Consider the following 14,806-nt stretch of genomic DNA (forward strand, 5'->3'; position numbering starts at 1 on the left):
TTGAGTACGGCAGAAATGATGAGTCAATCAACAGAAAATGAATCTGCAACTCAGGGTCAGGGTTTGGCTGATTCTCCTCTGACCTCATCAACAAGGTACTTCCCAGACAGCAAAATGAAACTTCTGGCCCAACAAATGCTGGGTCCTCGGCCCAACATTCAAAAGTTTCAAAAATACTCGAACCAGCCCACCATGCACCAACAAATCATGCCACATAGTCCCAGAGATCACATTTTCTTCCCATTCTGATGTTTGATGTGAATATTAAGTGAAGCTCCTGAACTGTACCTGCTTGATTTTAAGCATTGCACTGCTGCCACATGATTGGCTGATTGGATAATTACATGAGTAAGCAGGTGTACAGGTGTTCCTGAAAAAGTGCCCCGGGAGTGATAGTTAACTAAATATTTTCATAGACAAAATAAAAGAAATGATCAATTGAAACAATGATCATCAGATGAATTGATAATGAAAATCAGTTTTAATTGCAGCCCTTCTTTTGAGAATCTTTTTATAAATGTTGTCAGACTAGTATATTGACCAAACAGTATCACTCACTGCAGAATATTACAGTTTAATGTCATTATTATGTTGTTATTGTCAGTGTCGGGCTAAAAATACAAGATTAGGTACGAATATTTTAAATACATGCTCCATTTTCATCCCATGATTTATTGTTATGTTGCATGAAAATGTACTAAACTCGGGTTCAGCCTTTTTGATCTCTCTGATGTTGTAGTTTTATATGAATGAATTTCCTCACAGATCTCAGCGGTGGCAAAACTGTGAGAAAACCACACGCAGTAACTCTTTTCCGCTCATATTTCCGGGGAGCATTTACCAGAATTACTGTACCTAAAGAAACATTTATGTCATGCATTCATTACCTGCGTTTCCTTCATTCGTATCTCACATTTATATGCAAGCCAAGAATGACTAAAGCAGCTTATCAGTATCTTTGCAGAGATAAGATCACATCGAAATAAACTACTAAAATTTGTTAGGAGTCCACAACACTGTTGAATTGTACTCTCCTAAATCACTAACATCCTGGCTGTTTTCTCCCTTGTTAATATCACTCAGGCTGAAACGTAATTGCGGTGGTGAAATATGTCGCCTTGTGTAAGTAATCACACTGAATGCTCCATTTGTGTTTACACAGAAGTAAGAGCTTGACTGGGTCATGGTTTAAAAAAAAAAAGAAAACAGCCCAGTGCTACCAGAGCTACATATTATAGTTATCTGCCTTTGATAAGCACCATGAGTAAACTGCTGCCTTTGAATAACTTGTGAAAAAACAGGATTTTATGTGCAGCACATGTTATAGGTTACATGCTCTATGTTTGCATCTCTTCAAATTACATAAATTCATGTTACAAGTACAGGAAAGACAATGGGTAAAAGTGAATCACTAGAGTCTGTGTTGATTATCATACCTGTCATACCTAAAGCCTTAAATAAATAAATAAACCTTAAATTAACATCTAAATTAAACTGAGTAGCGTAAATAAATACAATAATAATAATAAAATCATTAAATAGTCATTTTTCTAGTTTCAGGGATTAGTCTGCCTTTTCAAAAACTGCTTTACAGCCATTTTCATCCCACCAGCACCAGCACACATTTCTGGCTACAAAACTGGTGTAAATTATTCTCTGGTGGCCAATAAAAGACGACACTGAGACACACCAACGACAAACTCACTTTTGATTTTGCTCTCAATTTAACAAGCAAAGTGTGATACCACTGTTATATGTCTTTTAACACATGTAATGCTTGATGCTTGTTTCTTTTTTGGGCCCTGTGTACTTTGTGCATCCTAAAGCAACACTTCCTGCTATTGTCCGTCAGACACAAGCAGCTACACAATCTGTCGCTCTCTCCTTCTCTCCAACACACACACAAACACACACACACACACACACACACATGCAGAGGCACATCCCTCCTCCCCTCCCTCCCCGGAGGTTCTGGTGCAGGGGCAGCACTGACAAAAAGTTACAGTGGGATGATAGGGCAGAGCAACTGTGTCTTGTCTGAAAGAGAAAGAGAGAGAGAGAGAGAGTGAGAGAGAGAGAGAGAGAGAGAGAGTTCGCTCACATGAGAGGAAGTGCAAGACTGAAAAGTCAGAGGGAGCCCGTTGTGTCAAGCAGTTGACTGTGACTCTCTCTGTCAGTGCACAGCCGGGCTCCAGCATTGCAGCACCACTCCCCTGTCAAAGCAGGATCTATCTTCTCCCCGAGCCTCCCAGCCTGTCCGATTGCTGCCTCTGTGATTGAGTGGACTGCTGTGGGAGCACAGTGGGACCTCTCACTGGATGTCAGCACCCAAAGCTGGTAGGAGATATAACATATTTGCTATTTGCATTCACATATATCTATCTGTGGAAAAAGTGTGCAACAGCTGCATTAAAAAAAAAGAAAGCGTGTCTTCTTCAGTGACTATATTACTGAGAAAGTTTGTCAATCTTTTATTTATTATACTCTGAAGAGAGGATTCTAGCTGCAGATGTTAACACAGTTTTGCTCAGACTGAAGATTCTTGGTCCAGTTGTTGGTTTGGTTTATCTGAGTCTCCATTATGTGCTCTTACTACCGGCAGATAGTCAGCTTTGGTTGGCTTCAGCTGTAAGAAGCTTGGGTTTGTTCTGGTTTCAGAGTAACAGCTACACTTTGTTATCAGTGCAAATGCTTCAAAATTGTGTAGACATACAAATGTGCAGGAATGTTAAGAGGAAAACTGTGGTCAGCAACAAAAAAAAATAATAATTGAACTTTTTTTTTTTTTGGTTTTATTTGTTTGGTTTTGGAAGTGTTGTTTCTCAGGACAGGGAAGGGGAGAAAATTGGAAACAGACCCACCCACCCTGGAGAGCTAGTCTGTCCACGAAAAGTAGAGGGCAAAGAATGAGGAGACACACAACAACAGTCCTTTACTGCAATGCTGAAGGAGACAGAGCACAGAGAGACAGAGATGAGAAAGAGAAGGTGTTTAGCAAAAGCATAAAAAGAGGTTTAGTTTCAGACAGTCAGAATTAATAAATTTGCTGTCACAACACCAGCCGTCCTCTGCACTTAATAACTCTACTTTCAAACAAGGACATTACAAGCAAGAAGCAGAAATCGAGTGTTGACAATGCTTGAGTTGTTAAATCTTGCTTATGCATGAATACATTTGTTTGCCCACAGACTCTACAGACTCTAACCAGCCTTATACATTACATCCCCACTTCCACATGCTAAAAACCGCATCATTAGAAAGAAGGTAAAGGGTTAGTAGAGACCATTGTAAAGCAGGTTTAGCTTTTCACCCTCTCCTTCCTTGTTTTTGTGCACTGTACATAAATCTTGCTGCATAAGATGAAATACTGGCCTCAGCCTTTGCTTGCTCTCTTGCCCAAAACAGTAAACTTTCGCTCTATTTTTACTCTCCCATGCTGCTCCATTTTTAGAGACTTGTCTACGTGGTTTGTTGGGCAATAAATCAGACTTTAACTGCTCTGTGTCCTCTCAGAAAATAATGGGAGTATAATCATGACATTCATGGTTTTGTCTGTTTGTCTTTATCTTTACACTGATGAACACAAATTTGTGTTTTAGGGAGTTTAACACTGATAAAAACGTAGCAGACAAGAGCTTAAAGAATACAAAGTCTCTGAGGACAGATGCCACCCTGTCCAACCATACGATTTTCAATTTCTAGGAATTCATTGTTTCAGCATAAACTCCAAATTACCTGATAAAAAAAATATTATTTCAATGTGTCTCTCAATCCAACCATTAAAATTAGTCTTACCTAAAATATTAAAAAGTGCTGTGGTGAGATAAAGCCATTAAAATGATTTAATAGCTAAATGCACCTTTTTGTCGTTTTGTGTGTAAGACAGATTTATACTAAGAACTAGAGCAGAAATGTTTAGTCTATTGACAGAAAAGTAGAAAACAGTAATAATTTTGATACTGAATCAATTGCAACACATTTGTTTGCAAACATTCAAAGCAAAAATATCCTTGTTCCAGATGATAAAATGTAAATATTTTCTGGTTTTCTTAACTTTAATCTTTGAATTATCTTGTGGAGTAGTAGGAACTTGTGATGGTTACTTTATAGGCCAAATGAATAACAGAGTGATTGAGGAAATAATTTGTAGAGTAACCGATAATTAAAATAATAGTTAGTTGCAGCTATTGAGAAGCCATATTTAGTTTGATTATGGGACAACAAAGAAATGTCAAGTGCAAAGTGGCAAATCAGTCTGAGCAGCCAAACTGTATAAATAACTCAGTGAATTTCAGCATCTGTATTTCTGTCATTGTGATAAATCATCCGATTCTGAGTTTGTTTGGTTTGTAAAGGTCGAGAGGCCGAAGGTTAAGAGGCCACAGTAGGCTGGAAGTGGCCCTCAGGGAGCATAACTCTCCCTCATCTCCGAGATGGAGTCACAGCACGAGTGTCTAAATCAAGCCGAGTGGGTGTCGACCGAGGGAACAGAGGGAAAACAAAGTGTTTCAATTTCAAATCTGAACACTTGTCTTGTGTAGGCTACATAGTTCAGCCCTCTCTAAAAATGTTAAAGATATGCCATTTAGATTATTTGTCTTTGGAAACCTCCATCAATAACAACTTGTTGAGAAGGTTTTCCTTAAGTGTCAGTCCAATCAAAACTTAAATGCATCTTTGTTTTCAATTACCAAAATGACTTTTGGATTCGCACTGGTCCATTACATTTTCCAAGGACAGTACAGTAACTTGGCTGTACCGTAGGCCAAAAGTATGGTGATTCAAAACAGATCACCTCTCATTAAGTCCACTCTGGTCTGAAGAGGGTTCTTCATGACAGCAGAAGCTGCCAACTGAGGTCAAGTGAGCACTGTAAATGGATGACGAAGGAACTCAAGATGAGTGCTTGATACTGAAGAGTGGCCCATAATAAGTTGACAACCATCTCTTACACCTGAGCAGCCTGCTGTTTGTGTTTAGATAACAATCATTAGATGCAGTCATTTATCTGAGTAGCATCCCCTTGTGGAAAAGTACCTTTACTGCAAGAATCTGCAGTAGTTTATTTTAAATGTTACTGCCACGGGCAGTCTAATTGTAAAGGGAAATACTGCCAGAGGGATTTTGTCATGGAGGAAGCTGTTTAAGTAGATGCTGTCAGAAAGTACTATCTAAAGATGAAAACCACTGTATGCATGAAATCTATTGGACATTCAACCCTATCAAAGTTCCTAATTTGTCTGTAGTATAATAAACAGCAGGCATCATAAGACTTTTTCAAAAAGAGCATTAAGTTCACAGGAGCTTCTGTGAAATCACTACCTCAGGTTTGTTCAGTTTGTCATGTATAGTAGTTTTAAAAGACACGTCACAAACCTTTTCAAAGGGGTACACACTGTTCTGAACTCTGTTTTGACATTTTTCCACACGTGTGCACACAGGAGTGTGAAGGCGTCGTAAAGCAACACTTTCCAGCATCACAGTCAGTTTCCAGAGAAACTAGGCGAGTGTTAAGTGCTATCTCTCCCCTCTGTGGGCTGACTTTGCTTTGCTGTTGGGAATGGAAAGGCTTTAGAGGCTACCCACTGCTGCGAGCAGCCTCCAGCAACTTCTTGGTTCAAAGATACCACACAGCTGCTAGCTACAGCTACGCGGGGCCTACGTAAACACATGCAATGGTCTTTATTACAAACAATTCAAGAATTCTGTCGTTTTGGTGCTGGGCACGTAGCATACAATGGGTTTATCATAACTTTTTCAATAAAAAAAGAAGCAATATACATAGATAGATAAAGAGAGAGGAATTGAAGAGTTGAGTGATTATTCTCTGATGGTTCCTCACCACATGATCCCTTTCACATAACACAGTAATTTGATCGACTATAGTAAGAAAATATTGATTAGTGCAGCTTCTCGTCTCTCAGTGCATGTCTCTGCATGCATGTTTGTAGCACTGTACTAGTTTACTACTACTACCGCTACTATTAATTCTGTCCACTCCGTATTTATGACACCCATTTCACATCTGTCAGTTCTACAGAAAGAGTAAAATAGATAAAGTTCTGAATGTACTGTCTACGAGTCAGTGAATGTCTCTGCATGCATGTGTGTGCATGTGTGTGTATGTGTGTGTGTCTGTAAGGTAGGATGACCCCCTAGATAGTAAAAAACAAATTCTTGTTTGTGGACCCCCAGCCTCCACCTGTTACCAGGAAATCTGTCTAACTGATAACTACACACAGTCCAAAAGTCACAATATTGTATTGTGACATTTTTGCCAGTGACTCCTCTAATATCACACATATTGTCAACATCAAACTGTCAATACCAGAGAGAACAATCACACATGCACCACATGCAGTGACAAAAACCGCTGCTGGGTGTTTGTTTTTGTATTTGAGTGTCTATGCAGCTCTGGAGGCATGCCAGTGTTGGCTTTTGCCTGATTGTGCATCTTAATTATTCCTGTCCCAGCCTTTTCCACTTTCTAATCACTTTCTCACTCCTCCTATCTTTCCTTGACTCCCTACTTTTCTTTCATTCTTCTTGGCAATCTGCCCTGCAACTGCTGCTCCCTCCATCACCGTATTGCCTGACTGCATTCCTCTCATTCCTACTGGCTTCCTGTGACTGGAAGAGGAGTGAGCCCTACTGGCCACAAAACTCCACCTTGGAGTCCTACCCATGTATGCCATATGTGTCTTTCCAGTTCTTCACTGTTCTGGCTTTCAGTGTTTAAAAATCAAATCTCTGTGAGTGTCTGGTGAAGACTTCTCCACAGTATCTCTCTCTGATACTTTCATTTTACTCAAAGGTGGAGATGTTTTAAACGTAACATCTAATGGCTGTCCCTCTCTCTGTGATCCAATCAGTCATATATGCACACACACACACGCAAACAGGTTGGCTGACACACCTACACACAGACCCAAACCCTCACATGCTACACAGCAGCGGCACTGCCCTTACAGTTTGACACCAGAGCCAGTGTAGAAATAGTGTGAGGGGGAGAGATAAGAAGGGAGTGCTCTATTGACATCTGATGATGACATGTTAACAGAAACACAAACATTGGTGCCAACTTCATCAATCCAGTTAATAAACAACGGCTGTTAGCGTCATTGTATTACAATCAATTTTATGGAAATTAGTATCTGGCATGCTTAATATGACCTGATTAAAAGGAATAATGGCATGCGGGTATTGACTCATGAAATTATTTGCAAAGGCCACACCAAATCAGTAACTAAACAAATTTTGGGATATACGTATGATGCTTTAAACATAAACTGTTGAAAAAGTTAGCTAAATTTAGGGAAAATAAAACTCAGGAAGAAACCATGTCAAGGCACTCTCTACATCTGCAAATAGAAGAAGGTCTGTCTCAAGCATGTGTTCAAAAATGGAAGAGCTGCTATGAAATTGAATTTGCTTGTACGTATCTCAAATTATTCAGGCCACAGTCAGCCCCGTGACTGGGGGATGGACTGTCAAGCCTTGCCAAGAGCACAGGGGAAAGGACATACTGTTGTTGAAATTAGACTGAGTGTTGTTGATAGCTGTTTTTTTTAACTCTGGCCATAATTTTCCCCATAGGTACTTGATTTAACCGAACAACAGCAAACATATTGACTCTAGGAGCAGAACCAGTCAGGGTAATGTGAAATAAAAGTCTGATTGGTTTATCTCCATGCATCCAATGATGAGGACTTCTGTGTTGGCAAAGGGTGGATTTGTCCCCAGGCAGGATGAGGAAACAGCGAGAGACAGCGAGAGTTCAGTCTTGGAGAGACAGTGGTAGAACAGACAGCACTGTGCAAATTAACTAATTTTGTGTTGGTGTATGCCTGGATTTACATTTGTGCATCTACACATTTCCCAAACAGAACTTAGCTTTGTTGTCCAGAGGCTTCAGTTGATCAGATCCTAAAATAAAAATACAATGAAATCAAATCAGAAAAAGGCACATAGTACAGTAAAAATAAACACACTGGCACAAAACAAGCTGCGTGTTAAGTTGGCAGCATATCAAGAATTCAATCAAATGGACTTACAGTATAAGACTCTTTCCATATACTTAAAGGTTCTGGATCCTGCATGAAGCAGATCAAATGTGTTGTAAAGTGGTTGACCTGATATGCATATATTGGGAAGCACATGGGAGGATGTGAGTTGTAACATTTATTTATTGACAAAACAAACATGCACATACATTGCACTGCATGTTCACAGACACACTGCTAACTTCTAACTCTCTCCTCGGCTCACTATAGTGAATCACCCGTGAAAGATTCCACAATTATCCTCAACGCGTAAACGCAAACCTCCAAAAATTACTGCTCTGCACTCTGCATGACTAGCCTCAGCCTTTGTCAACGGGACACGGTAACACCTCTGAAAATAACAGAAACAAACAGCTGGTAGTCAAGCTAGCTTTGAGAGACAATAGCCTACTGCCACCACAAGTGGGCAGTCAATTACATGATGAAAGCAAACAGTCTACAAAGTTGATAAACAAATCTGATACTTTAAGGGCTTATCAAAAGTGACTTATCAAAATGTACTTTAATCTAGTTTTACCTGGCAGATGAACTAATAAGAGGAGCTACTTGTATTTGGGGAAAACGTATATTTTATCTATATTTTTATCTGATGGCTATAGGTTTAAGCATTTTTCACAAAAGATATTTTGGAATGCCACAGTAAGAAAACCAGTTTTCAGTTTCAGTCCTGGTGGTGAAATTGCTGTCTCACAGGTCACTTTGTAATGACACTTTAATATAATAGAGCCATCTTTAATGTAATTAGTAACACCTGTGCTTTTCCTACCATGACAAGATAAAATGTCCACTGTGCCAATTAGTTACTTTACAGTTGAGGAGCGTGTTACCCCTCAAATGATCTAAAATCCACAGAACTGCAGGTATCACACATGGATGGATTATCATACTTGGTATTCATGACTTGAGTCTTGACTTAGACTTGAGACAGATGACTCCAGAGGACTTGTTTTTTTAATTAAATGTTTGCACGTTGTTTGCATGTCACATTTTGTTTTTGAATCATGATTGGGTGACTTCTAGTGCGATGCCCGCAATGCAGCTATCATGGGAAGAGGCTAAGTCTAAAGATACTAAAAATATGAATTACAGGAGGAAAGAGAACACAGCATTATACACAAAAGTTCCATGTAGAGACATTGTATTAGTAATAACTAGAGTCGCCCTCAGTAGAGTGCATACGTCCACCAAGGCCAAACAATCCTTTCGATTCCTAGACACGCCGTTATAACCGGATCTACACCAAGATGTAATTGGTTCTTCTCTAGCCTATGCTGCATCCCTCCACCAATTTTTTGCTGACAAATAAACAGACATGGGTGAAAACATAAAATCCTTGGTGAGGGTAATGATAATAATAAGACTAAAATGGTAATTGTAGCAGTGGGTGACTTGCAATCACAGATCCAGACTCTACATTGCCCCAAAATGTCAAATATCAGTAAGATTTATAAGGTGTAAACAGACTGATTTAAATGATAATCAGATAATCAGAATTCCAAATAACTTGACTTGTGACTTGCTTGATCTGAGCAATTGTCTTGCTTGATTTACAGCAGGGACATAACTTGACTTGCTTGATTCTCACTACAGTAACTTGGGACTTGCTTTAGACTTGTACATGTGTGACTTACTCCCACCTCTGCCTAAACCTAACCTTACCCTTACCTTAACCTAAACCTAACCTTTTCCTTATTAAACTACTTTGTGGGGATGTGCATTTTGTCCCCAAGACAAGTCCCCCTATAACCGTGTAAACAGTTAAGGCCCCCACAATATAAGTAATATCTGAACCACAAACACACACACACACACACACACACACACACACACACACACACACACACACACACACATTAAGAGAGAGTAGAGTAGAGCATCCTTACCCCAGCTGAGTGCAGCAGATGGAGCCCTCACACCAGCAGCACACACACGGATGAAAGTGAGACTCCCAGCAGATTTATCAGCAGTTTCACCACACACAGACTCAGTGAGGAGGAGACCCGTGAGTGGAGAGCAGCCTTTCGGAGACGGTAGAGACAGTCTTTCTGTTATATAATTACCGATACATTTTGAAGCGCTGAGTTTGGTTCCGTGCATGTAACCTATAGAGCTCTGACAGCGGCGCGTGTTGACGGTTGGAACAAAAACGGAAAATAAAATTGACCCAACATGAGAAGAACAGGCTGCTGGACGAAGTTTTTATCCGTATTTTCTTTTGTTTGACTCGCAGTTGCCACTTTAAAACAGACTGTTAGTCCCTCCTGTGTCGCATGAAATAGAAAATGCGTCGCTTTTGAACTTCATCTCCAAAAGGTAGGCGATCTTAATTTGCTAACGTTCACAGTTAAGTAGGCTAGCTAGCAAACGTGGTTTAAAGTCATTAGTACTTTCAAAATATCTTTATTCAAAAGTGTCCGGACTGTTACCTTACAGTAATTCATGTCGTCTGAAACACTTCAACTGAAAAAGTGTACTTTCTTTTTGTGTTGAAAATGTGAACTAAATTTCAGATGACTGCCATAAACACTGTTAAATCCAGGTTATTCTTCTCCTGGCTTGTGTCCAAACTCAGCAGGTGTAAAAGTTCACCTGGCTGACATTGTCAAGTGCAATCTGATGTTTTCTTCACATATTGAAAGGAATAGAATAGTACAGAAAAATAAAGACATAATCATTTCCAAAATCAGATTAAGTGTACATTTTATGAGGTCATGAGCCAGTGTCAGATGCAGCAGTCTGAATAGTAAATACCTCATTACCTTTCTGAACTAATTGACTGTGTAACTCTAGGTGCCATGGTAATTACACTAATCTGACAGGCAAGAGGACTATTTAAGGTGATAAATAGGGCAAATAATGGTGTAATTATAGCATTAAGGCCTCATTATAAGTGCAAGTGTAGAATTTCCTTCTAAATGTATTTCTGCCCATAACGTCATTGAAAAATTTGACTCATTCACTGCTAGGCAACAAATGCTTGGTTGTTTGATAGGCTATGGGGTGGGCAGCTGTGTTTCAGTGTGTGTGCTGTATTATGACAGAAGTTGTAAAAATTGTTAGATCCCACCCGAGCCCCTTCGTCCCCTAGAAAATGAAAACACACATACACATGCACATGCACATGCACACGTACACGTACATACACACATCCACACACACGTAGCAGCCATGCATGGAATAATGTTCTCATGTGTCCAGGTTCCCTCTCTGGACAGGATGAGGTCATAGCCTCAGTGCTGTTGTGGGGATACAGTTACATTAGTTTCATGTGGGCCGTGCCAAAGGAATCGACACCACCTACACTCCTCTGCCCCCTTTCTCTTGCCTTTTAGATCTCTCCCTCTCTCCTTAATTTTTTCCTCTCATCATCTCAGATGACCAGCAGTGATCGTTATTACATTGAATAGGTAAATGTTGACCTGTATGCATGCATGACTGTCTGTACAAATACTGTATCCAGGCATGTGCGTGTTTACAAAGGAGCATCATTGAATTAAGACTTTGATCATAATAACCAGCCTTTCATTCTACATGATCAGTGTCATCTTACCCAAACTGTTGATCACAAAGGCCCCTTGCTCCACAAGTTGTGACAGCCTGTGGGTTTGGCTTTGTCCCAGTCATCAACACTGAACAGGCCTCACATGGCTGAAGGTTCAAGTGAAACATAACCACCATCATCTTAGAGAAAAAGTAAATTATTCCCACTTTCTCTAGAGATGTGGAAATCCTGTTTGTCTCACTGTCTGTGGAGTTTTTCCTACATTGTTGAACACGAGACATTTATTATATCAGCTACAATCCTTTCCTCTTACAGCTGGCATCAGCGAGTCATGCTCTGGCCTTACTAGTTGTAAGGTAATCGGTGCAATAGTTTGCAATTCATATAACTTGTATCAGATAATTGTACTGGGATTGTGGTTGCTAGCAGCCAGTGCTTGCTATTGAGATATGAAACTGAGTTTCACTTTGCATACTGTAATGGGTATCAATCTCATAGAAATTCACAGTTATTTAAAACACATAAGATGATCGTGTGTCTTTTTCTTATCACTCAATTCACCATGTGGTATGACACATAATTTAAGGTAACAGGTAGAGAAATGTAATAGTTGTTTTGCTTGTCTTTCTTAGTTTTTGCTTTGAAAAAGTCTTTAATGTACATTTAATCAGTGAAATTCACTGAGCCCAAAATTAGAAATCTTGAATGATGTCAGTATTCGATCCCTCTTTTTTTATTAGTCTTGTAGTCTGGAAAGAGAGCTGTAATAAAGATTAATTATTGATTAATCTTTTGATTATTTTCTTACATAATCCATTCATCACATTGTGTATTGAATTTGAGAAAATAGTGAATTATTATAATTTTCTAGAGCCCAAGGTGATTCAGATTGCTTGTTTTATTTGACCACGAGTCCAAAGATATTCAGTTTTCAATTATATACAGCTTTCTTGAAAAATTAGTAAAATATTAATTGATGATCACACTAGATGTGGATTCATTTTATGTTGATTGACTTATTGAATTCATCTCTAATTGTTGAGATGATGGTGAGATGAGTCTAGGGCCGCAACTGATTATTTTCAATGTTGATTTTTATGAGTAATCCTTTATTAATCAATTAATTGTTTAATTTTTAAAATATCAGAAAATAGTGAAAAATGCCTGTTAAAACCTTCAAACTTCTTGGTTTGTCTGATCAACAGTCCAAAATCCAAAAACTCACAGTTGAGATGCTGGAACTAGGATGTGCTTCGTATTATTGCTTAAAAAATGACTGAAACGCTAAACAATGAATTGATTATCAAAACAGTTTCTCAATTCATTTTCTGTTGATCGACCATTCGATTAATCAATTTATCTTTTCAGCTCTAGATGGGATGCACATTCATGTCAACTTAATAAGTTGAAGACATAGAAAGGTTAGTAGATCCTTTTATTTTCACTTTGCAAGCTGCATGGATGATTAAGATGAGCATCTTCCCCATCTAGTGAATTAATCACTTATTTTCAATGTATTTGACATTGAAAACATTTGTTGGATTCGTTTGACCCCTCTATTGACCTCAGATAGGCCTTTACATACATAAGAACCACAACAAAGACAAAGTCATATTTAGTGATCAGGCCTTCATCAGGTATCCATTTTGGGTGGCAGGCTAGTTGTGAAAGTGAATATCAATCTTTTCCCAAGACAGATAACCTTTAAAAGTCCCCAGTGTTTTCCCAGTGTTAGCCACAGCAGTGCATTGACAATAGGGACAGTGTTCTGGCCCAGCCAGAGCTCAGGATCACATTTCCTGTTCCTGATTTAAGATCAACTCAGCTGACTACTGATACACTTTACCGCTTAAAAACGCAGCAACAGGACCATCACTCTGCTAGTGTATCATGTGAGTGTGTGTATTTGTGTGAGAGACAGAGCAAGAAAGAGAGGGAGAGGGCAAAAAGATGGAGACTATTAGGGAAATCAACAAAGTTCTAACAAAGACAGTAACTATATCAAAACCAGCAGTAAAAGCAGGCTAGAGCCGGAAGACAGTAACCTTATTCTTACTGACTGCAGGGTGTATTTGAAACAAAGAAGCTCTTCTGTGTACATAGCCTTCTAACCCAGTGTGCAATAACAGACTGTGATACACAGAATACTGCAGAGACATGGGTGACTTATAGTAGGAAGTGGGCATTAGAACCTGTTCTCTCAGTCAAATCATCCCTATGTCAGCCGTTGGGTTTTTACATGTAAAAAATAAATATATGCCAATATTTCTCTGTCTGTGGGTGTGTAAAGGCCACATTTGCTCAACAACATCTGGTAATGTCAGGATCACAGTGCAGATGTGGATGTTTGTGGGTTAAGATGAGGAGTACAGACCACTAACCTGAATCGGTCCATGCTCAGATGATCAGTTGCTGTTTCTTTTGAAGTACACAAAGGAAGTCAGCTGGTGTTCCCGTCAGGTCAAATGGTAGCTCATGTCTTGATTTGCATAATTGAGGACAAAGTTAAGATGATCATTTGTGTGTTATGTATCTGAATGAGGGCTGTATTAGTAATAATATTCCGTATTACGTCTCTCCATTATGACTGAGAAGCACCTGCGAGATCATGAAAGAATAAATGTCAACTCCATTAGCAGTAATACATATTGCGAATGTTCTCAGGCAAGACAAAGTTTCAGTCTCATGCCAACCTTATGACAGCACCCTGGGCCAAATTTTGGTTCCCCCTCCAAAAAAGATGACCTCCTGGAACCCAAAGGAGAAATAATGAAACAATTTCAACAATTGTCAGTCTGTTTTGGCTGTGAGAAATCAAGCTGGCGAATCACACTAAAGAGCATGCTAGCTTGTGACATTCTCTCTCATATACACACAACTCTACAGTGAGCTGGTGAACCCTCACCTTTTTCCCGCGCTGCCTCCGGGACTCAAGATCAAGAGAAGTCTCATAAGTGTCTGACCTCTGATCTCTTGGTTGAAGAGGGTGGCAGGGACAGTACAAAACAGTACTGATGACTATGAGAGAAAGAAGGAAAAGACTACACAACAGAGGAATCTCATATCTGCTTGTGCTATCTTCCTGCTGACAGTCAAGTGTAGGAATGTATTAGTCTTATGTCGTGGCATAATAACTTGTTACTTCATATGCCTTGGGGGGAAAAAGGAAATGAGCTGTGCGGTACGCTTTATACAGTTTAACTGCATGGGTAAACATATGCCAAACATCTGATAATGATAG

The 14,806-nt window shown here is 39.4% G+C and overlaps 1 protein-coding gene across 4 annotated transcripts in view; it reads left to right on the top strand.

Moving 5' to 3' along the window:
- Positions 1-2,252: 2,252 nt before the first annotated feature.
- The window catches only part of LOC111221781 (histone deacetylase 7-like), a 43,913-nt gene continuing 31,359 nt past the window's right edge, over positions 2,253-14,806 (top strand). For 2 of the 4 annotated variants that reach the window (XM_022745334.1, XM_022745337.1), the window contains exon 1: positions 2,253-2,337. In XM_022745334.1, the coding sequence (XP_022601055.1) occupies positions 2,319-2,337 (19 nt within the window). In that variant the 5' untranslated portion in view covers positions 2,253-2,318. Of the gene's footprint in view, positions 2,338-10,054; positions 10,377-14,806 lie in introns of those variants that run through there. The other 2 variants (XM_022745336.1, XM_022745338.1) reach the window with 2 other exon arrangements.

This window comes from Seriola dumerili, unplaced genomic scaffold, assembly GCF_002260705.1.
Source record: "Seriola dumerili isolate Sdu_G_001 unplaced genomic scaffold, Sdu_1.0 BDQW01000088.1, whole genome shotgun sequence".
NCBI lineage: Eukaryota > Metazoa > Chordata > Actinopteri > Carangiformes > Carangidae > Seriola > Seriola dumerili.